A 26,277-nucleotide genomic window follows, 5' to 3' on the forward strand; every position below is an offset into this window, starting at 1 on the left:
TCAGGCATTGCCGGAAAAAAATAAGCAATGAAGCAAGTGAATAACTGTTAAGAGCATATATGTATGTACGTATATATTTTTTTGATTCTTCATGTTATTAATTCATTGCATTACTAATTTATTGCACTGAATTTAATGCTACACAAGTGCCATTGCCTTTGTACATGCACGGAAATGAGTCAAAAATTATTTTTGTGTTTATGTTTTATGGAATTATGGCACTGTTAACCCGCAAACCGGATAACCCACACCCAGATAATCAGTAGCCTACTGTATTTTAAAACATACTAGTAAGTATGCCCAATCAACAGGGCCGTTAAGAGAAACTAAGGGGTCGGGGGCAAATAATTTTGCTGGACCCTTTTCCCCATTACCTAAACTAAAGTACATCATTTCAAGCCCCTGAAATAAAAAAAAACATCTGAAGACAAAATGTGACCTGTGCATCATTAACTTGTAAGGTTTCCAATGAATTGCATTAGCAATAGACTTGTAGTCATTGACGTACTTTCATGGTAAACAAAGCATTATATTTTTTTTTTAACTCAACAACTCGGATGAGACCAGAAAGCAAAACCAGAGTCTGCACCACCGCAGAAAGACACAGCCAGTCTGCTAAGTGGCATGCTTGGCCTTTTCTCGTATCACCTCGGCACTACTGCCCATCACACATCCTCCGGGCCCTGTACCATGGCAGGCTCTCCAACAGTGTTGTCGAAATAATGATTTCCAAAATTGGTAGTCCTTTCAACAGTTGTTCTTGGACTACACATAATGCTAGTAAAAAAACTCAAACACTGAGAGCAGAAACCTTTATATAAAAAAATTTAGATCTAGTACATCTCCATCATACTCTAACCACAATGTGCCTTCTAATGGTACATCTGCCTTCCCAACTCCAGTCTGCAAAGTATTCCCAAAAACACCAAAAATAAATTTAGAAATTAAATTGCACAGAAATTACTGTAGTTACACTTTCAAATCCATTGCTGCACTAAATAAAACTGTTAGTGTAGGAACAGTAAAAATACATCATTGAAAAAAAAAATCCATAACACAGCCGCTCAACATAGATCAACATTACATCCACACCAGCCAGACCCACAACCTCGCATAATACTATTAAAAACTCTATGATAATGAAACTTTACTTAGCGACTAATACTACTTCAAGGGAGCTTAAAAACATCAATCAAGTGGAATCCTTTCAACCGAGAGTTCATCTTCGAGGTTACCCTGCTTGCACAAACACAACTTATCCTCGCTAAACCTAAACCCATCAACATTAACATAAACTCTGCAATTATCCAACACACATTTTACAATTTCACAGCATAAACATTTCATTCTCACTACAAACACCTGAGTGAACACAACAGTAAAATTTAAACTGCTTCAATTTACAGCCACTTTGAAAATACTGGTATTCAACACTTAAAATTACATTGCAGGGTGATTTACTTTTAAGTATATTTATATTTGGTCCCTTTATTTTTAAGCCTGTATCACAACAAACCGTATACAGAAACATACACAAGAAATGTTAAATTACATTTCAAACTGAACTCATGAAATTAAGCAAACAGCTTAAAACAAGGTTTCTGCAACACTTGGAAAGGCACTATATTTTTTTTAACAATCAAAATTATAATTATAAATAATACAATAACATGCAAGTCTGCTCTTATTGTTATCTATAAAACTGAAGATTAATTTAAAGACCAGTTCTAAATATGCCACATAAACCAGTTCTTTCTTTTCAATACTTTTTTAAACTAAGATATCCAACAACATATGTATGAAAATAAAGAATTCTCCATTTACATTCAACATAGAAAAATATTTCCCATTTTACAAAACCTTTGGTTTTCTAAGATCACATTTTAAACTATCTTGCTGTCTTCACCCAAGTCATTTGCATTCCTTATAATTAATGCAACTTTCCTCATCTTACACACCTGACCAACTTCAAAACAGAAAATATTGCACAGGGGTGGGTTGCAATGGAGTCTTGGAGAAATGCTCAACTCTCTAAGAGTATCACACGGCACAAAACCGACCGCTCGTCACAAATTAAAAGTGACAAACTAACATTAAAGAAGACAAACACTAGTTTTATAATAAACAATCTCACCTTTGAGACAACAGGATTGAACGAGGCGGTAGAGTGTTAAGTTGCCCATCAGTGCAGCCAACAGGCAGGCCCTACCGTGGAATGACGTGCACTTGCTGTCCCCCGAGAGATCAAGGAAGGGCCAGGCCAGGCTGAGCCAGGGGAGGGTGTGGGAGGAAAACAGGGGACAGGGGTCACGTACAAAAATAAATTTGTACCAAACCTCTCCAAAAAGATAATTTCTCTTTCTTTCTCTCTTCCATGTAACAGTATCTCTTTCACCATACATATCTTCTTTTTTAAAGTTTCTCAGTGCTTCACTGTTCACGGCGTACTTTCTTCTTGCTCTTCTTGGGTACACGAGCTTCCTTCCACACATCTGGCAACCAGAGAGAAACACAATCACTAAACTAACCATACACAGCTCACATACTGGTCTGGAAGCACGAGAATGCAACCCAGGCTGCAAATGCTATAACCTGCAACACCAACTGAAGCACTGGTGAAGCAGTCACAGGCACCATTAAGGAAAACAATGTTTATGAGTAGGGATGGGCATATCGATTCTTCTGTGCTTTGATTCCGCAGATTATACCTGTAATTGGAACCATAGATTCTCAAGCTGTGAGGAGGAACTGTACCAAATAAGGAATCGTATCATACATATTTATAAAGGTAGGTCGTAAGAACTGTCGATAATTTATATGTAAAATAGATTCACATAAATTGATTCTTGCCACGATTGCATATTTTACATGCAGTAAGCTGAGTAGCTGACAATGTTTACGCAACTCGCCTAGCACTACTATACTAAAAATGCTGTAAATTATTTTAAGGTTAGATCACAATCAAAATCATGTATATTTATCCATACACCATACTAACCAAAGTTATATTTCTGTACTTGCAGGGAAAACATTGTAAACAGCTTTATTTCATAAATACAACATTAAAGTAAATTTTCTCTCCACCCGTTAAAACATCAACGAGCAATCATTACGCCATTTTGAAATAAATAATATAATGCAGGCTGGCTAACCGTGTTATTTATAAACATTTTATTTTTATATTTTCAGTCTTTCATATACTGAAGCTAATTTTTCCTTACATTTTTGATACTTTTACCTAAATATTGTTTGCTTAAAATAAGTCCGTTAAAAATTGGATTTACGCTTATATAAAGTCATTAAATTGATTGCCAAAGATTTATTTTTGTGCATAACATGTTGCTTCCAGTGATTAAAAATTTTTTTGTACAAAATGCATTGTTTTTACAATTGGTTTGATGTTTCATTTGCAGTTACCACGATAACATACGTTATTATTAAATCTATTGCGAATTTGAATCACGATAAACAGAAAATATCTCATTTTCAGTTAGTGTTAATTTCAATAAAAATGTTCATGGACATACATCAATTGAAACACAACATGGCAGCAAAGAAGAATTTCACAACACAAAATCATGGATTTTGATCAGTTTTGATTATGTATTTTGCAATACTTGCAAGCTTTTAAAATGTAAATTTCCAGAAAATGTATGTATATTTACATATTTAGACTTCTTATGTGTTATTCTTTAGATTAACCTTCTGCTTGAATTTCCATGATTTCATTCAATAAGAAAGTAAGATTGGTAATTAGAATTGGATCTGAACCTGGAATCGAAGGAAATTGTGGAATTAGAATCAGAATCTAAAAAATGTGGAATTGACGATCTTCTATTTATGAGTGCTACCATTTTCAACTAAGTATGACATAGAAAAATAAAATATGCACTGGGAAAATGATTTAAATATAATCATATCACTTCAATCAATCACTACTTGAAAGTAAATTATGAACACTGTTCACATAGTTAATTAATTTTTTTTCCAAAGTTATACAAAATAACAGTTCACTGATTTACCTCCTAATTCATCAAAGACCACAGCTCCAATAGGTTCTGGAGGCTCCAAATCCAGCTCTATAACTGCCTGGGGCTGCTTTTCTGTACAATCAAAAGATTAACATTATCAACCTCTTTAAGCACACTCAAAAACCTACAAAATTAGTATATTTACAACATTTTAATTGGAAAATTGATACTTCTATTTTAGTCCATTGTTATGAAATGGGCAAATATGAATAACTCTCTTTATTCCTTGGAGTTTAATTACTCAAAATTAGACAAAACCAACATGAGAAAATCAAAACTTATCAGTAGTGAATCTATTTCAATAATCTTCAAACAGCACTCACTAGGGGCCAGTCGACGTGATTCTGATGGTGCTGGTGTCGGCTCCGAACCTACTTTGTTACTGTTGTTGTCGTTCTTTGCAGGCTTCTTCTTATTATTTTTCTTCTTTGCCTTTACTGCAGCATCTGCAGACTCTTCTTCTGCATGCTTTTCCGAAGCGCTGGAAGGAATCAAGCTTTCAATCAAAACCAGTTTTAAGTTTGTGGTATACAGTGAAATCTCATTACAACATACTTGAAAAAAACTTAACTTTTTTGGTACTTAATAATGAAAGAACTTTATACTGAACTGTTCACTAGTAATGACATATCAAATTATACTTTCAAGGGCAGAGATTCAGAAGAAACCATGTAATTTGAAAACCACTCAAGACATCCGTGTGCTGTTTGTTTACAAGAAGCATCCTGAGGGCAAATAGGTAGTTCTGTTTCAGTATTTAGTTTTATAACTGTATTTTTGGAAAAGTGAAAAGAGCTAAAACATGTGTTTTCAGAGTTATTTTTAGACATGAAACACCATGTGCAAGATTTTTGAAAGCACCCAAAAGGGCCTTTCCTTACACCTTCATTCCTCCATCATCTAATATAATGGTTACTGCTCAAATATCATAAATGCCATATGAACGATGAGAAGACTGCGCATCAGTTTAGAGCCTTGCGCTAAGAGGCACATCATGCTAGAAGCACCAGCGAGCATTACGCTTATCATCCCACCTCACTTTTGCTGTTGAGGTGGATTCATCTTCCTAATAAAGCCTTCATTCCTTAGTCAAAGGAATTTCAGACCAAGTGGCAAGAATTCTTAGGAAGCATGATATTCATACAATTCTCAAAACTATAAACAAGATTGAGGGGGTCTCTGACATCTGTGACAGATAAAACTCTAGCCGAAAACCTAGCTGGTGTGTACAAGATTCCATATTCTTGTGGCAAAGTATATAGGAAAAACTGGCAGATAAATAATCAAAAAGGTTAAAGAACATATCAGCGACTATAAACATGAAAAACCAGAATCAGCTATAGCACAACACTCCTTGGAAAACATACAGAGCATTTATTTCGACCAATTCCACACCATTGCCAACATCCCACAATACTAGAAAATATATTCGAGAAACAGCAGAAATATTAAAACACTCAGCAATCATAAATATAGATGACGCCTACAAATTAAGCAGAATATGGGATCCACTCTTCAGAAAACCTCAAAACCTAGCTCTGCATCTAATAAAAGTTAGGTTGCCTCCTGTTTGGCCAAACAGCCCAGCCAATCAGAAGAGAAGAGGCCATTGATTTGCCAGCACCCCCAGCCAATCACAAAGCCCAGCTTTGATTGACCAAACCAACCATCCAGCCATCCAGACGAAAGGAAGGCTGTGATTGTCTCACAGTTGCAGCCAATCGGGAAACACTTCCCTCTCAGGTGAGAGTATTAAAAGGCAGGAGAACTTGTAATACATACCGTGTTTTATCGCATAATCGTTGCACGCGCGTAATCGTCGCAACCAAATTTTAGGCTGTCAAAATTGGGATAAAAAAACTTCTCGCCTAAACGTGGCATGCGCTAGTAGATGCCGAGCGCATTGTGTAGGTATCTTTTCCGTATTAAATGATGTATTTTAAAGTAGAAAACTAATATTTATTCGGTCATTACCACTTACTTAATAAATTAACGGAAAAATATGAATTTGTTTGACGTGTAAATTTTCTTATAAAGACGTTATTAAACGTTATTTCCTTTATCTGATTGTCTGCGTCGCCGCGGTGTAGGTATAATCTAAAATTTAATTTCGGTCATTACCACTTATTTATTTAATTAACGGAAATACAAAGTTGTCTGAAGTGTAAATTTTCTTTTAAAGACGTTTTTAAACGGTATTTCCTTTATCTGATCGTCTGCATTACCGCGGCGTACCGCTTATAAAAATGTAGCCAGCGCATCATTCATGTTTGGTTATGTTGCTTCCCGTATAGAGCGCGCGCACGTAGTCGAATATCAATATCTCGCCGATTGGATGCAACGCGCGCTCTCTGTCAGGTGCCGAGTTAACTACATTTCATAGCCCGCATTCTTTCGTGGCAAGTGTGTACTACGACACGTTAGTTCACGTCAGACTCAAGTGGCTTGCGTTCGCATTAGAGTTTTGGTTTTTCTATTTAAAGTTGAAGAAAGGGTTTTTGTTTAAGGAATTATTAATATAGATTGTTTGGCGTGCTCTTCTATACTCCACATTTTTCTAAATAAACGTACTTTCCACGAACAGGTTTTGTTTTTATGAATAACTTTACCTAACAAAAATTTTTTTCCTGCATAATCGTCGCACCCCTACTTTTCAAACTGGATTTTAGAATAAAATGTGCGACGATTATACGAGAAAACACGGTAACCTCAGTAGGTAACCGCTACCCTGATGATGGCGACTGCAATGTCGACCGAAACGTCGGTGATATATTTGCCTTGGACACGGCTACAGAAGCCAAGCAACTTCAGACAATGGCCGCAAAAGCCTGCTATCTTTATTACTTGTGTTACTGTATTATTTACTATGAAATGATTGACTATCAGAATATTTTAATATTTCTTAAAATACATTCACGACTCCAATTTTATTAATAGATTGTAATACGTCCTGCTCAAATTTTTTTGGTAAAATATTTAATTCCACACTTCTCTTATTCTTGTGTGTCTATATTCTCAATGGGGCATACAGTACATTCTATGCCTATCAATACATTATGCTTAAAATAGTTGCTCTCCTCCAAATTTTTAATACCATGTATCTTACATAACCCCTATATAATATTTATAAAATATTGTGTGTTGTGATGGTTACACACCTCTTTAATGGAAGTAGGGAAAGAAATTCCATAATTACTCTTCTTAATGGAAGAGCGTTAGTTTATTGCAAAGGTGGCCGGAGAGGATGTTTTCAGTCTAGCCCTAGGTGAATAAGGCAATAATCGCCTACCTGTTTTCTCTGTTCATCGCCTGCATCGACTCAATCAGCACTGCCTTCTTGACTCCGACTTCCTGCTCCTTCTCAGACTGCTTGTCGGCCTTCCCTTCCAAGTCTTCTTGCAGCTTGTTGTCCGTCGCAGCCAGCACCAAGTTCTTGGCCGACTTCTTCTTCTTGGAGGGGCTCTCTTTCTTCGTTGGCGCTGGAACACAAAACTATTATATGAACGAACAATACATTTTCTACTGTGTCTGTGAAAATAAAATTTGGCCTTCATGTTAAAACTTATTAATTTACGCCACATTTAAATTTCCTATTTGAGGCCTCACATTGACCTCAATATCATGTTAAGGTCCTAAATATTTAGTGATCTGGGAATTTATATCTTAATTTACAGAGCTGGATAATCAAATTGCTAAAATGCCCAAACAGCTCCATAAATTTGTCTACTAGTACTCAAATTTGCTCAACCGGGAATTGGACCCGGAACACTACGAAATTAAGCTTTATTTTGCTAAGTTAAAGGTGAAAATTAGCCCACTGTATAACCCAGCTAATAGTAGTCTCTCCACTATTTAGTTTTTTTTACCCAGACTTAGATACATAAATTAAATACCAATAAACCTCTCAAATTGAATTAACAAGGTATACCCTACAACTGTGTCAGTGTGTAATAGAAATAACCTAGTTATTTCCTTTTCAATGTTTGCCAGGTTACCAAAGAAGCACTGACCTACCCTGACCAGTAATACGAAACTTTATCAGGCAGGCCTCTTCCCTGTTGCGGAGCTTTTTCGCCTCCAACAGTGCGTCTGGTTGATGTCACGTGGATGAGGCTGACCTAGCTTCTCGCTTGCTATGCTGTACACAGCAGAAAAATAAACCCATCATTGTGAAGAAACTAATAAACCAAACTCAAAAACTTTTTGGTTCTATTTCTTAAGGTACATAGCCGCCAATGGTTGAGTTTTTACCAACAAAAAACTTTAATACAGCAAAAAAAAAAAAAAAAAAATAACAAAGTGTTTTTAAGGTCTATGAAATATTTTAATATAATTTTCATTACCAAATGATTTTGTATTCCTGATTACCCTAGCTAGGTAATGTAAGAGTACAAAATGTGCATCATGGTTCAAATATCAAATAAAAATTTACTTATACTTGACGTTGACCGAGGTTACGCCCTCCCCTAAGCCCGATGTGCCTCACGCCGTCGCCACCCCCCTCTCCACCCACCCCCACCCTCTGTTTCAAACCTCCCGCCGCCGAGTGCGTGTGAACCTCGGCCCTGCAAGAGGCAGTAGCTTTAGTGCCACGTTCCCGTAAAAACTGAATTAAAAATATTAAGTAATTATAATGTAAACCTTTTATTTTCATTTTTTTTAAATTCCTAAGTGTTTATGTTTTAAGATTTTAGTTAGTAAGGACGGTGCAGCGCCCCAGGCGGACAACCCCGGAACTACCCGGAACTACCCGCAACTACTTTTTTGAACTTTAACAAATAAATTAAAAATAAGTTAAGTTTGGTAATGATAAATCATTGTGGTCAGTTTTTGCTTAGTGTTTAAGAGGGCTTGTCATGTTAATATGTTACCAGGTGGATACCTGGTAACATAACGTGAACTTAACGCTTCCCGGCGGCCATGATGCCCTGGCCTCGTTAGTCAGCTTCCGTTCGCCGCCCAGGGTAGAAGGCCTGCGCGCACCTTGTTGACTTAAATTTTAGTTTCACTGATCTGTTAACATCCGTCGCTCCGTAATTATTTTTTAAACCTTTTTCTTTTGCTCGAGGTCTACCCCGGGAGGTCGGCTCTTTAACATAATTATTTAAATCCAGTTTGATATTTTATTTTGTCTTAATATGTAACAAACTTTCGAGGCCAGGCCACGAGGTGACCTGGTCAGCTTTTAAGCCGGTGTAATATTCCTGTTGGCATGTTATTTCAGTGTATCAGTTAATAACTCTCTTTTCACGTAATTACTTATGTAACGTTTTATTTACTTGTGCCGCTCGAAATCAATAAAGAGCTTTCCCCAGACTTCTGTGAGTTTCACTGAGCACCAGAGTGCGTAATCTTCTGAGTCCCGAGGCGTGTGGGACGCCTTAAGAGCCCACTAGTGCTACTGCGCAAAGGGGGAGTCGAGCCTAGTCCCCACACGGGTCACATCACGGCCCCGAGCGAGGAGTCTACGGCCGGGTCCACGTGCCCCTACATATGGTGGCGCCCAAGTTACACAGTTAGTCTATCCGAAAACCCCCCACCTAATGACATACTTATAAATGTAGCTATTCCCTAGCAATTGCCTTGTATGTTATCAGGTTCTGCATGCTCTTGAAAATGCACAATGGAAATGACTTTCGAAATTGCTGTCTATAAAAATGCCCCTTAGTTTCAATTGTGATACAACTTTCTCATTGGGTATTTATATTTGTGGCTGTGTCAAATAATGTTTGTTTCCAAGCAAACAAACATTTACAATATGGTAACCAATAGTTTGAAACATTTTGGCACGATAGGTCTTGTTAACATTATTGTTTCAAAGAATTTGTAAATTAAAGGTCGTGAACAAAGAGAACTTTGTATTTAAAATTCTGTAAAATAAGTTTGGGAAAACGTATTGCCTGCTTGTAAAAAAAAAAAATAATATTTTAAAACCTTAAGTGCAGCCTCTGCTCTCGCGAAATTGAGTTTATATATGTATAAAGTAAATTAATTAAAATGACAAAATAAAATTTTAGGTTTTGTTTATGAACATTCAAAACCTTTGATAGTGTGAATGTTATAACATAATAACAATCAGCATAAGCCAGTGGTAAAAAATATAAAATCATAGGTATCAACTTCTGGCAGATGTTTCAGACTTATTCAACAAATAACAAATTTTATATTCTTCTAATTTCGATATGTGGCTAACAAATTAAATGTACTTATACACATTGTCACATAATATTATTTCAAATTAGTTGGTGAGTTGTGTTAGAGAGTAAGTTAATTTAAAAAAAATCAATACTTTAAATTGATGGTACTGTAAAGGATGAGAAAACATATGTTGAGTTTGTATAATTCTGTACATATTGTTTAACAATTATAATGATATGTTGTGTACATCAAAATTGTAAAACAATTATATGGGTGCATGTTTCTGCTTCCTAGAGAGCTATGTTTGTCTGCAAAAATTGACGGTATAAATGGTAGTTAAGTCTAAAGTTGTACTATTTAAATATTTTTCATTGAATTTCAACAATGAAACAACATTTAAAATAAAATAAAAAGTTTTAATGTTACATTGTTGAAATCCATACAAAACACAACTTTAGTGCATTATTTTCATTGCAAACCTTTAAGAAACTAAGTTGGTACTGTATCGTATAGTGGCAGAATAGTGAATATGAAAATGCACTTAATCTTTTTTAACAATTTAAATACCACGTGCTTAATTTTCACATTTAGATATTATTGCCAAAAAAACTTTTGAGACTTTTTTCATTGTCATAAAAAGATAAATACATAGGCCTAAATAATGTACAGAAAAAAATTAAACTGTACAGAAGTATTAAAAGGCCCTTAATTATTTATTTTTGTTACAGTTATGCTGGAATCACAATTCCCCGACGGCCCCGACATGACAGGCCCGACAAGTTCAATAGCCAATGAAATACAAGCTCGCCGTGACATCAGCCCGACACAATACGCACCCCGACAACCCGCAAGGAATAGATTCTATTTCTAATTTCGTTGTGTCGGGCTGCCCGACAGTAAAGAAAACGGGAACGGAAAGGAAACAGTACAGAACTAAATTTCAAAAATATTACCTACTTGGTAAATCTTTTTGCTGAAAAGTGAAATTTCGTTTTACGTGTGGAGTGAATTGAAAAATTTGTAGCTTGCCTTAGTCTGTTTGTATAAACATAAACAGATATCATCGTGTTTATGGTTAAATACGTTATTTTATATTCCATCTTTTAACATTTCGTTTCTTTTTAATTCTTCGCAGAGCTAACATCAGGAGTATTTTTCTGTCCCTCACTGACATATCTTTATCTTGTTTCCTTGTAACTATAATAAACTACTCTTTGCTTAACGAATCAACTTAACCTACTTCGTATCGCAGACGACTAAGGGCCGGTTTTATGACCTCCGGCTAAAGTTCCGGCTAAAATTTAACCGCCGGCTAGCTCTTATTTCGGTTTTATGACTCCCTGTTAACGTCTACCTTCCAGTTAAAGTCCCGGCTAACCTAGCGGGTGGATGAACCGGCCGCTAGCTGCTTAACCGGAGACTAAGCAACAGAAAATAAAATGGCGATGTATCAGGCGAGGTTAGTTGTTGATAGTGATGATGACTATTTGAGGAATTCTATTGAATATTTGCAGGATGCGATGGAATAATTTATTACTAAATGTAAAATGCTTCGCCGTATTCGTCAAAGTTTTATTAAAAATTACATGGCATGAAAGTGTAGTCACGCTTTTCTATTCTCGTCGAGTCGTGTATTATTATTTGACTTTAATTGATCACGAAGTACATAAACGTATGCTATGTATATAAACTTAAATATTCCTGCTTAAGAATATGTGTAAATAAGTGAATTTTAAAATTGCAAAACGAGGGTTATTATTACCTATAAAATGCGTGTTTTCGTGGAAGTTGTATCTGTGAATTTTTATTCGTAATACAGTGGACATATGCCGGGAATGAAATGCACTTCATACGACTTCAGACGTGGTTCTAATTCAATGAATACAATTTAATGTGAAAATAAATGTTACCCAATTATCCCTTCCCTATCTTACAAACCATTAGATACTTATTATCTACCTGCCACGCAAGTGCAAAACGAAAACAGCACTGGAATTATTCTGTTTACCGTATCCAAGTTTATCCCTTGATCCTATCGGCATGACCCTTTATATGTTGGTCTTGTTTTACATTATACTTGCTGTTTTAATTTAGAATGTTGAAAAATCCTGTACACAACACAAAATACCTAACATATCACGATTCAAACAAATTATGTCAGGTCTTGTAAAAATATATTTCTTTCGTATACATTTTACAATCATAATTATTTCCCCAGTGAATATATCTAGGATCTCTCGACCTACTAAATTAAAACAGCAAGCATCCTATACCACAAACTAATTCCACCAGGATCGGATTAATTTGGATACGTGATACGAAACTATTAGTACAAAAATGAAACCTACACCAGTGAAATGAAAATCGACAAGTATTTTCCCGGAAAGGGGTCTATATTATTTGATTATGAAATAAATTCATGAAAGAAATAAGTGTTCTCTAGCAAAAATGTCATCCCTATTTATTTGTTGGTATAGAATTACTTCGTTAGTTTTGGCTTAAGGGCTCGGTTCAAGGTCACGGTTGTGATTCTGTCCCGCTGGAGAGCGCTAGTAGTCACGATCAGTTGAACACTCGTTATCACAGACATATATTCTTCCCGGGCGCCGCTGTCATCCGGGTAAAACGGGGGGAACACGATAATTACAACGCGGTGTTGCCAAGCATTATCTGACACGTGACGCTCGCACCAAGGGCTATGGGCTACCGAAGACAGGCGGTTCCGCGGTCGCTCTGCTAGCTATCAGAGGGCAGCTAGGCAGTGCCTTCTGCTTCCGAATGGGCCCCAATTGGCGGCGTGTGCTATTTGCTTGCTGGTTTACCATGGATATATTGAATAGCAGTCCGTGGACCATTTGGCCGGCTGGTGGGAAAGGCAGTCTGGTACGATTAAGGAAAAGTTAAATAGAATATTAGCTACAAAATTATATTCAAATAAAAAAACACAGAACTAAGGGCAAAATCCTAATATAGTGATTCAAGAATTAAAACAGAATTATATTTTTGTGTATTCTCAGTTTAAAGTTATTTCCATAAAGGACATATATATTTATTTCAATGGTTTCGATTTTGGCAAACAATATTTTAATAAGTTAACGTAACTTTTTTTTACATGCTTTATATTAGCTTCACCTGTATGTTTGTCTGTCCGTCTGTAACTCTGTCTGTCCGTCTGTAACTCTTTCGACTAAGAGTGAGTGACTCATCACAGTAAAATGTCCCACCCATTTCATTACGTTCGTTAGCCGAGCGGTCTAAGGCGCGCGACTTCTGTGACGTCAGCTTTCGGATTCAAAGATCGTGGGTTCTACTCCCGGCCACGCCGAAAAAAAAATGTTTTTTTTTCCCCCGGTAAATTCTAATATTATATCCATACATCTAACTGCAAATGATTCGTAGAGACTTTACCATTTCTTTGTGACGTTGCAACTCCAAATAGTTATCTCAGATGGTAATAGGTAGTGTCGGTAACTCATTTCCCTATGATAATTATACATAAATATAGTTTAAAAAACTAAAAAAACATGCTTTTAAAGAATATCAAACTAAAAAGTTAAAAATAAATATAGTTTAAAAAACTAAAAAACATGCTTTTAAAGAATATCAAACTAAAAAGTTAAAAATAAATATAGTTAAAAAAACTAAAGAAACATGCTTTTAAAGATTATCAAACTAAAAAGTAAAAAATAATTTTAAAATTAAATTTATGACAATAGTATATAAGCAATACTAGTATAAATGAGAAAAAAGCATGGGGCGCTTAATATTCAAAAAATATGGCACAAAGCGCCTCAAGCTTTTTTCTCATTTATACTAGTATTGCTTATATACTATTGTCATAAATTTAATTTTAAAATTATTTTTTACTTTTTAGTTTGATAATCTTTAAAAGCATGTTGCTTTAGTTTTTTTAACTATATTTATTAGTTTCCTGATATCATCATCCAATCGATTTTAAGTACAATAAATATTTGATACATTCAGCAAAATACGTACCGTTTGTTTGTTTCAAATGTTACTATATTTATATAAATTTGAAATTGTACCGTATTAAACTAACACTGGATTGAAAAGAATATGCTGTGTGACAAACAGAAATTATTCAGTGCAATATATACTAATCCAGGCTAATAGTTTTTTTACCAATAATTTTTTTTTTATATATTTGAGGCCTATTGACTCGCGTTTTGATTAGTCTGGGACAATATGTTACAAAACGCAAGCAGAATTAATAATAAATAAACGACATTTTAGCATTTTTTCTACAGTTTATTTTCATCTCGTGGTTCCGGGTTATAAATGTCCAGAACATTTAATGCAATACTTTACTTGACCCAATATTTTTCACCCAATGTATATGTAGCCCGCGATTGCCTTGAGATCCTTACAATCTGGAGCCTTGGCTTATAACTTATATTGGACACAAAAATATTTCCTTCATTGCTGCGATGAACCTCCCCGTTTTTCACAGTCATTCGAAAGGAAACTTGATTTGTGACTACTGTAAACGTAAACACTGCTTTATATTAACATAATTCCATGTAAACAATTTAGTATTTATAGAAATAATTTAGGCATTAAATAAATAACGCCCAAACGCACCTCCTGTACTTTTAACCTCCGGAAAATCACGAATTCTACTCATTGAAAACAGACTTTACCACTCGCATCGGAACTACACATGTAGGTTTTATTTAATTCCAATAAATGATTGATATAAACTTAACCACGCAATGTTATGATTTATTTTCATTACCTACTTTAATTTTCTTACTAAATGAATATGACTGAATTAAGCACAAATAATCAAAAACCGAAATGTCACGTTCATCCGACCTTTTCTTATCCAACATTTCGTATTATCCGACATCTCAAAAATAAAAACTATTCTATCGGAAACATAAACGACAATTTGTGTCATAATAATTTTTGTTGATCCCGACTCTAGGTACTGCAACTTATTATTCAGCCAGATATTTTTGTTATTTTTTGGTTGTAAAAATGTTTATTAGGTTTGAAATGTTTAAAACATTAGCAAATATTTACTTTTATAATGTTTTTATTAGCAATTCCCTATTAATCCGACATTTTAACTATCCGACTTTCTGCTGACCCGTTTATGTCGGATAAGCGAGACACTACTGTATAACACCGGGACGGTCTCCACTGGGTGATTGAGGGGTCCCAGTGTGATGTAGGCGCCAGCAGTGCTGCTCTAGGGGCTAAGGTGAGCTGAGCGAGCAGGGGGCCGAGGTGGTGGACATGCCTCAGCCTCTGTGCATAGCCGGAGCTCTAGCGGCTTTTCCGATTGCGTATATGTCGCATCCATATCCACGCCCGTGGGGGCCCGGGGCGGCAGGGCCCTATGGCTAAGAGCGCCGGGTCAACAAAGAAAAGGGGGGAAACCCCTGAAAGGTCTATGTACGACCACACCAAAGATGTATAATGATTTTGTTATAGGTATTCGATGAAACTCAAGCAATATTTAGTTTCCCAGGTAAACTTGTAGAGTTACAATGTAGATCGTAAAAAAAAAAATATTTCTCCATGGTGCGATTTTGGTTTGTGATTATTTGAAGTATCACAATTGATTTGTCTACTATTTATATCAAATAATATGTATTAATTACACTTAGCTTTATGCTAAGTAAAAAATTGGCATTCCAAACATATAAACTCTCGTCAGTGTTGTAATGTTACACAAATTTAGGTAAGTAAATATAAAGATTTACCGTGATAAATATTTCAATTTTTCAAACATCATACATTTCACTGATTACAAAACCTAAATTCAATCACAGAATTTGATTTAGTCTCATATTACAATAAATCCAGTTACAGCTTCCTTAAAAAAAGCAGAACGAAAAATTGGTTGTCTGTAAAGTCGGTTTACGAACGATAGTTTAACGTGACGTCTTAACAAAACATTGATGAAATTATTGATCCAGAAGAAAAGTAAATATCATATTCGGCCTGAGACTGAGACGTAATAGGTTTTTGCAACCAAACCATTTAGGCATTAAAAATATTATATTCTTTGAGGAAGAATTTTTTTTTATTTTTCTGTCTTTTGTATGATAAAATCTACCTCTGCATACATTTATGAATAAAATTGAATCATTTTTATTGAATTATCACTATTTTGTATGGATACAAAGGAGTGAAATGAAAAGTACAATTTAATTAATAAATTTACTTTAATTTGCATTCATTAATTCAAATATATTTATTACTTTTGAAATGTTGCGTGCGCCGTGTTTATTTTTACAAGTACAAAAAAAATTCGCAGCTGCCGAGTTCGAACCAACTTCCTTTGGATTGGAAGTTAGCCTTGCTGACCGCACGGTCACGAGGCCATACTTAATAACGATAGTTTCAGTTGTTATATACATATTTATAAAAATTTTGTTCACGGTAGGGGAATAATATTATTTCGTTTTTATAACACGATTTTATAACAAATACGCATCCCAACACACCAAACTTATTTATAATGTGTTACAATACTTTTTAAAACATTGTGCAAAAGATCACGGGTGTAATTTGAATTATTATGTGTAACTGTAAAACACCATTTTTGGTTCAAAACGTATTTGAATATTCAACATTACTTTTAAATAACCGTACCGATTGTGCTGAAAATCGGTGGACGATCGTTAAATTACATAATATTAATAATTCAAACTACGAAAATATGATTGAAAAGTCAAATCGATGGTTGTTCCAATCGAGTGGAAGAGAGATGCCATGCATGCGTACAATGAGCATGAAGAGAGATGCTACGCATGCGTACAATGAGCAAACAGGACACATCCGTAGTGGGACACTTTTTCGTGCGTGCAGCCGGCGTTCATCGATTTATTAGACGTTGTAACGTCAAAATAGAATAATTGGGGTAATAGTTTTAAGTTGTTTTCTAGGAATTGTAAGAGGCCTGAATCGGTCTGCACTTCAGAGTCAAGATAAATCTTCTACCTGTGTCGCTGTAGTTACTTCGGGATCAGGAGGCTGGAAGTGGGGTCAGTATAAGAAATACTGGAAAATTCGTGAACACAATGCACAGTGATACAAATAAGGCCACAATTGTGATTAATTAATTGCATAAGTACTGCAGTCTTTATTACTTTACTCTCTAGTTTTGAGTTCATTTCAAAATCGAATCGTACTATATGGTAGCAACTCAATTAATAAACGTTACCCACTAATTTTGTGAAGCTACGTAGTAAATAATCAATATCCATGTTTAACTTGAGTAAGTCCCATAAAGAATACATTATTATCAGTTAAAATTAATAGGAAATAAATATTCTAAAGACCATGACGAATTAATTTTTTGAACTGAATGGTTCCTGCAGTGCACTGTCTTGTGTGCTTTTCTTGTAGGTTTAATAAATATGGTATTACATATGAGGGTCTGAATATCCTGTTTCCTTGTAAATTTATCCATGAAGAACTCTCAATTTGGCTGTTTTCAACAATGAGGTTTGGTAAATGCTCATTAAAATCTTCACAAACAGCCGAACTGTAAAATAAAAATAAGAATAAAATGTGCTTAACAATAATAAAATAAGAAATTAGTACAAATACATATTTTAACTTAATGTTAAATACATGACTATTGTTAAGAAAGCATGCTTATTACACAGTTATGATTTGGCATTTGATTCGGAAATATTGTTTTCAGACAAAGACGTGTAATGATGCAAAATGGTCATATGTTAATGAAATGTATCGCTGCAAAACCTCGATATTGTATAATCCTATCATCTTATTAAACGTTTTTAGGGCTTAAAAAAACAAACTTTTTTTAAAATGATTATTAGTTCTGATATTACTTAAATACTTTATTATTAATGAATGCTCAGGATAACATGCAATATTTTGTTCTTATGTTGAGAATGACAATGGAGAATATTCTGTATGAAAACTAAAATTATTCATAAAATGTTTGTTCACATCGTAATTATCACTGGAGACAAGAATGATTCATTTAAGTGCATTTAAAGTAAATCTTAATTTCCGCATCGTAATAATGTAAGATGTAAACTAGCCCTATTATGTTAACATTTTCCGTAGCATGTTTCCTTTAAAAAACTTACTGAGATGTACATCTAAATAGCCTTAGTTAAATATTTATAATTGTTTAATTATTTCATGTATTAAAAATAGCAAGACGAACAGTGGAACGATAATAATGCTGTGGCTATCAGTCCTCGCGTATCTTTATATTATTACTTTTATGTCGAGGTTTTCCCACTACTATGCCGAAACACACAAGACCTTAAAAATCACAGTGAAAACCTACAGATATAACGAACATTTCTCTACTTCTTAAAAATAAAAGTAACTATTTTGTAGTGTTTTTTTTTCCTGTGTATAAAAAAATAATTAAGAAGTTGTGGTTCCCAGATAAAAATGAAATAGCTTCACACGAATTCCTAATTCACACTTTTTTCCAGCTCTATTTAATTCTATTTTAGCTTTTTAGCTAATTTCCTCAACTCTTTCAGCTCTAATATGTATTGCAGTTGTATTTTGTATGCGCTGGCTTGAATATATGTTCTTTATTGGGGTAAATAGTTATTTGCACTGATCTGACCTGAAGAATAAAATTTAGAATACATGTAGATTTTAAATGCTCAGGCACATTATAAAATGTTCATAAACTAATTCTATCAGTTAAATAGTTTGTTCATGTTTATCTTTTTCAAATACATGGTGAACAGCGTGCGCTGTGGATGTAATAAACAACATTTATTATTTTATTTAACAGTCTGAAATAAAAGATGGAAATATTCAGTTTACCTATCTATTTACAATATTAAATGAGTTGTTCTATTTAGCTTGCTTTACATGTCATTTAAATGTTCAGTATTTTGAATATATATATATATATATATATATATATATATATATATATATATATATATTCATAAATTAAGAGGTAAAAAAAATCGCTGCTACAATAACTGTCCAAGCAATGTCACAACGACTCATCCATCTAGTTGCTCACTCAGTGGTCCTCAGAAAAGCACTGTTCACCGTAGCTAAAATTGCTAACAGCTCGGCTGTAAGCAGACTATTACCAAGATAACGACTAGACATTGAGTCAGAAGTTCTTTGATGTGGTAATGCACAACATCGCGAAAATTCGCCCGCTAAGAATTTTGGCGCAAATTATACTGAAGATTATGGGAGAAAATAAACGTAATTGCAGTTACTAAGTGACCACTTTACTACATTAACCTAAATGTAATTTATATATATATATATATATATATATATATATATATATATATATATATATATATATGTTCCAGCCTCATGAACCATCTAAATTAACTTACAATTAACTTTGTTTAACATAGGCCTAATCAATGGCTACCATATCAAAATTATTTTCAAGGGCCTGTCGAATTACTACAATTTCGTAAATATAGTTTGTAAATAAAAATTATTTTTTCCTGTTGTTCGAATCAAATACAACCATGTTATAAAAAGAGCAACATAATAACATTGTGCGTATTATAATTGTAGTCATTGGCATGATGATAGTATTACATTCTCTTGTAAGTAAGAAATTGTTTAACTGATAACAATGTATTAATATCCTACTTAGTAATATTCATTTTAAAACATCCAATATTTCAACTCCATTAATTTCAGCACCGACTAGTTTTAAAAACTTTGATACCTTATTTTATTTTACAAGTTCCCGTGTGCCGGTGGGTTTGTTAGGGCTCGGCGTATCAACTACCTAATCTTAGGAACACTAATGCCTAAATTTATTGGCCAATAAATGCAAGACAATGGCCGCGAAAGCCGGCGGAATCTTTATTACTAATGCCTAAAATTTATTTCAAAATTTCTGATCCAGATTTAGACGTCCATATGGTTTTTGATAGTTTAAATAGTTTCATCGCATTTTTATGCAGTAATTAAGCTTAGATAGTTTCTTGTGAAATTGTTGCTTTTCAACGCTCGCTCTTTACGTCTGCCAGTCCGGGGCGGATGGACAAATAAATTATATAAAAAAATTATACAATTTTAACTAAATTCATGGCACACCCGAAATTCTGATCCAAATTCCTTCCAAAGGTACATAGCGACTTCAGCTACGGTCACCTGAAATAATACTGGGGAATATCGCATATAGTGGTCATTTCATGTTGCACATTTAAACTGTATTGCTTGCAATCTTTTAAAAAGGCTTGCTGAATTTATAGGCAGGCAAAATAATAAAACTTTAAAATGTGTATTGTTTTTCTTGTAAGGCTGCATGTACCATACACAACCTATAAGGCCAATAAAAACATTTTACGAATGAAATATATATTCATTTCCCGCTGGAAACCTTTAGCCCTAAGCCGGTTGTTCACTACAGAATTATATACTGTACTGACTGTGTTGATTTCAAAAGCATACTCTAGCCGTAAAACCCATAAAAATCATATGGACGAGTGGCCGCTATGCACGTTAGAAGTGATGTATCAATATATGTAAGTGATAGGGGAATAATAATGTCTACGAATGTGTGGATTGTGTGCAAGTATGCAAGTGAGCAAGTAGACAAATGCGCAAGTATTCAATTAAGCGAGTGTGCTATAATGCAAAAATTTCATTGAGCACCTCACTCCTGAGCCCCGTTCCCCTATCCTCCTTCGAGTACGACACTGCTGATAGTTAGTTACCCTGTAAGCGTTACGCTTTTGTTATGCTGATTACAACATCGCCTCATCTTACTTTACCAGCTGTAAAAAGGTTACAAATAAATTTTCTTAAAATAATTGTTGCATCATATAAATATATACCATTTACTTTGACGTTTAGATGCTAGAAGAAGTTTCATTCGATTTTTCATGGACTTTCTACTGTGAGATAAAGGTCGCGAGATCTTGTAACACTTACGCCAATTTCTTCCCATGGCTGTAGCGTAGCAACTGGAGAATTGAACCGAGGAACAAAATCACTTGAAGTGCGGGTTTACTGTCGCGTGACAGCTGATGGTAAGGGGTGGATGAGGGGGAGATAGGCGAAGTGGCAACTACGCCGTTCCTTCTCTCATTCCACGCGGCCTTATCTCTTGTCCGCCGCCGGCGGGGCACGTCATATTACCAGCGTGCATTGCAGCCTATACATCAGGCACTTCCACAATATTCATTTAAAAAAATTAGTGTTGCTTGTATATTTAACTAGATACATTGCCAAAGCCAAGGACTTTTCGTGAGATTGAGATATGACCAACGTTGTTACGAGATGATTAAGGGGGTAGAACATACTGACTGATAATTGTGACAAAATTAAAACTTAATTTTACAATATCAAACTTAAAAACTTAAATTAAATTAAAATTGTTTTCGTAGAAACCTGTATGCTTATAATATCTACAATTTGGTGTTTGTTTTAGTTTTCTATTACAATAACTGACGGAATCGCGTGCATTTAAGTTTAACCTGTAAATCCCTATCCCGCCATTCGGCTAGCATGGGAGTGAACCGAGGCCTTAATATATAACCTAACAAAATCATGAGTTTCAATACAAGAGTAAAGTTGAAAACACACGGTTTTGAATCGTAAATTGTAATTTTATGGTTTAATACAAAGCAGGTTTGACGTCAAAGTAGTTTTTGGTTAATTTAATTATATCTGTTGCAAGATAAAGTTCGCGGCATATTTCTTTACTGCAGCTGTAAACATTCCGAATCACAATACAAACAAACAGCTGACTAACATTCTACCAGAAAAAATAACTGTCTTGCAACAAAAGTTACCAAATTCTGTTTTATTTCATTACCAACACACCCATTATTACACCACACGCTTCGTCAGGTTCCGGTTAGCCAACCGCAGGCTAATTATGGGTCATAATACACCCCTCGTTCGTTAACCGGAGGCTTGCCTTACCTGGAGGCTAGCTAACCTGAGGATTTAGCCGGAGGTCATAATATCGGCCCTAAATGTTTTTTTGCACTTCAACTGTCAATAATAAATAAAAGAGCCTACTTTATTTTTAACGCATTCTATAATGCATTTTAATTGAAGTATTTAGCTTGGCGCAATTTGCCGAAGGCCAAATTGAAAATCATCGGGTTATTTTTGCCATGGTATTGTGACCCTACGCTTTTAAATCTGTCGTGCTGAGATGCTGCACGACAATATGTCGGGCCTGTCGTGTCGGACCCGTCGGGGCATTGTGATTCCAGCTTTAGACATTTTAAAACCATATTGTTTTTTTTTTTAGTTACATAATTTCCTTTGAAGCTCTGCAATACAGTTTAATTAGCATGAAGCCACCATAATAATTATAGTTCATTATTATATACTTACGCATGTTGTGTGCCATGATTTAGTTTTCCTAGCTTGAAGCTAGTTATTGGATTATTAAAATCAATCTTATTTGTTTTGATAAGCAACAGTTAAATTATTTGATTACGTCCTTACCGGTATTGTTTTGCGATTATAATTCAATATTTGTTATAAAAATAAATTGTGTGCATCAAATTCGTGCAAAAATGACATGGGTGTGCGTTTACGCTTGATTATATTTATAGCTGGCAGGGAACAAGTTATTTTGTTCTGCAAATTTTTAAATGTTATAAACTGTACATAGCTTAGTGTATTGTTTATGTTTATAATTCCATTTAAAAATGTTTAATATGTTTAATATGTTTTCAACAATGCAACATTTAAAATGTATTAAATAATTCTTAAAAATTATTATGTTATTGAAATTCATACAAAATTATTTTTAAATCGCTATAATTTTGTGCCAATCATGTGCATTATAGGCACCCTTTTTTAAATTTTAAAATAATTGAGTTTTTCTTTAATTTTTTTACTTAAATTCTTTGCTCCCTGCCAGTTTATTCAGCCCAGTGTACGACGGCCGGGCCAATTCTTTTTCAGCGTGTTTTTTTTCTCTCCCCCCCACAACATCGGTTCACAGCTTCGCCAATGCTACGTTGCGACTTGGAGTGCTGCTTGAAGCGCCCCGGTCCCATATCCCCCGCATGCTGTCATGTACTAAGTCTCGTTACACGAAGCCATTTCATGACCAAACTTGCGGGGGCAAGCAGACATTCAGCCCCAAGTGACTTCCCCGAAGTTTCGCTATCAGCAAGCTTGGACACAAATGCATCCAGCTTCTTCTCCAGCACTGCAGTCGTTTGATCAATGTGCTTCCTACCTTTAAACTGGTTGGCTCGGGACTGGAACTTATTGTACCTCTTCTTTGTCAAGTGACCTCTTGTACATCAATAGTCTTCGTCGCCGATATCACAAAAATGGCGAACAGCGTCAGTAATCAAATATACAGTATGTTAAATACGTTCGCTTCTTGTGGTTATTTTCAGGTATTATTAATATCTTGTAGAATTATTGATGTCCCTTGTAATTCATGGTCATCTAATATTGTGCGATTTCAATTAATAGACAATTCCTCTTCAATATTTGATTACCAATCCAGCTTGCTATAGAATTATGAAAACTGATTCAGTTATAGTTGCGGACAGTCGTAATACAGCTATATGTCTGGACTACACTGCTGCCGAACGAAAACTCTTTAGTTGCAAATTGAAAATGTCTTATGATTTCCATAAAATACTTTTAATTGTCATACTGTAACACCCCTCGTGCCTCAAAATTAAATTATTTTAGTTTAATATAAAAAAGGCCTAGGAAACAGCAGGGGGAAAATAATAAAGAAAAATACAAGTATTACCAGAGGGGGCACGAGGTGGTGAACAAGACAATTTTATACTCCCTGCACACAAGCAACTTGGGAGCTAGTGGATCGTTTAAATAGAATAAGGTATATGATAAATAAATACACTACATAAGTAGCTTGGTCTATAGGTTCCCTGTTTTATTTAAAAAGAATTAAATGAATCTTTTGTTTTGGTTTAACAATAACATGGTATACACAATATATTAAAGTTATTAAAGGGGGCCGGCCCGATATTATTAAAATAAGTTATACAATACTTTTGACAACAAAAAAATCACAGAAACAGAAATTTGAAGTATCTCTCCTGACATATTATAGTTATTATTATAACTTCATATATTCTTATTGGTTAAGTTCTTTATGTCACTGATCGCTGGTATATAATTTGTTTCGTTGGCGGCAGGGAGAAGTTATATTTTTAATATCACCCGGGTCTTCAAAGTATGACGTCGGGCCGGGAGGAAAGCTCTTCTTAGGGGGAAAAGCAGCTGGAGGTCCTGCACAACATGATGGGTGTAATTTCGGCACCCAACTGTTGGACCCTGTCTGAAACACAAGCCAAATTCCAAACGAATTAGACCTGCTTCCAGACAGTCAAACACAGTCGGCGCGAAGGCCAACAAACGGAAATTCGGGGAGGAAAAAAGATCGAAGTAACTCACCAAACAGGGCGTAGCTCCAGGGCTCAGGAGATGTCTTGTGCCGACATCCAAATGGCGCGGACAGCGAATAGCGCGGATGACGCAACCGACATCATCGATAAGTGAAATAAAAAAAAATCAATAAAATTTTAACTAAGACATGACTTGTTCTAAATGTTCCTACTGACTGGCTACTGAATTTTTAGCTGGGATCACATCCCTTAAGACAGCTGACTACATATCTTATGCACACGATTTCGCAGTTGCCGCAAAAGCCTCTTAGCACAGAGGACGCCAAGAAGACGTGGTAAGTAGCCGAGGTCAGAGTACCAAGTGCCGGCGATGGCGGACAAAGCTCCTGATTAAAACGGGTGCTAGGGCCCTAGGGAAAAAGAGGGGGAAGGTTCGGCTCTGGACAGAACATATCCGGAGGTGCCCGAAGTGGTCGTAGCCACGACTTCAGTTGTTCGCGCCGAAGAGCGACTGCCGCTCTCTCTACCAGTGGGCACAGAAAGCAACATACAATCGACCATTACAGGCCGCGAGGAGGAAGCATAGGGCCTTATGGCGTAGCTGGTGGTGCACTCTGGTGGCCTAAATGGGACATAAAGGGGGGAGTTAGCAAGCTCGCCCACAGGTGTCGCAGGCATCAGCTCCACGAGCTGGCGCTGTAACCCTGGCCTCCAGCAATCTCAAAAACCTTGATCGCTACCGGGGTCAACAAAAAACCTTCCACACACACCGCCACAGGGAAGCAAAGGAAAATAATAAAAAAATCTTATATGTACCCTTCCTCTGTCTTGTGTGTATGGGATTCCAAAAAGATTCTATTAGGCAACCAATTGAAGTGGGATCGATGGGACGTCACATATAAAGCAAACAGACGTACGGAGTATGAATTTAATGCAATACTGTTACTGCGAGTGATGACGCCGTACAATAATAATAATATACATTTAGCGCTGACATGAAAAATTAATAAGTGATACAGGGAATATAATCGCAACAACACCATGTGCATGGATTTACCAAAAAAAAAAAAGGAATATTATTATAAAAGTTCAAAAAGTCTGTATGGCCATTTTCACAGAACGGTATTTTCCACATTGTTTTTGCACCAAAGTATCGAGCTATATCGAGCACGCTTCAGAAGTAGTTTTAAGTTCTTGAGGGTATTAATCACATTAGCGCCAGGCGTTAAACGCAGTCACGATCGTTTTACTTAGCATTAAGTCAAATTGAAATTTTCTTTTTCCACCTTCCGTGCAGGTGAACCATCACCAGAAAATAAATAAGGGTATGTGCCGTAAATTAGAGATTTAGGCACGTTTATTTAAAATTTTGTAATCTGAAATATTTTGGAAATATTATTTTTTTTTCTCTCATCTTATTTTCTTTACGGCCAGGCCCTCAGCCTCTGTTCTCAGAGGCGAGCTGATTTTCTTTCCCAGCCTCATGCTAGGCTAGCATTCTGGCTAATATTTCTCCCGCCTCCAGGCACGTCGGGGCCGGTAACTTTATTTCTTCGCGTGACTAACTTTTGCTAAGAGCAGCTTGTGAAGCAGTGCTGAGCCCTGCTAACTCTGTCACGAATCGGTATAAGGTTCACTAGCAGCAAGACACGACAGGAGGATCCCGTGGGCCTTGTGTCCCACAGACCATGCGTTTTTTGAAGCCACCCCCCGCCTGCTCACCCACCCTCTCTTCTCAGAAGTGGCTAGGAGCGACGACCGCTCGAGTG

The 26,277-nt window shown here is 35.6% G+C and overlaps 1 protein-coding gene across 1 annotated transcript in view; it reads right to left on the reverse strand.

The window, feature by feature from the left end:
- Positions 1 to 798: 798 nt before the first annotated feature.
- Positions 799 to 26,277, reverse strand: part of LOC134540212 (uncharacterized protein DDB_G0283697-like) — a 48,565-nt gene continuing 23,086 nt past the window's right edge. The window contains exons 4-7 of the mRNA XM_063382806.1: positions 7,321 to 7,510; positions 4,355 to 4,512; positions 4,023 to 4,103; positions 799 to 2,492 (exon numbers count right to left, since the gene is read on the reverse strand). Of these exons, the coding sequence (XP_063238876.1) occupies positions 2,431 to 2,492; positions 4,023 to 4,103; positions 4,355 to 4,512; positions 7,321 to 7,510 (491 nt within the window). The 3' untranslated portion in view covers positions 799 to 2,430. The remainder of the gene's footprint in view (positions 2,493 to 4,022; positions 4,104 to 4,354; positions 4,513 to 7,320; positions 7,511 to 26,277) is intronic.

The sequence above is a fragment of the Bacillus rossius genome, chromosome 1 (assembly GCF_032445375.1).
Source record: "Bacillus rossius redtenbacheri isolate Brsri chromosome 1, Brsri_v3, whole genome shotgun sequence".
Classification (NCBI taxonomy): Eukaryota; Metazoa; Arthropoda; class Insecta; order Phasmatodea; family Bacillidae; genus Bacillus; species Bacillus rossius.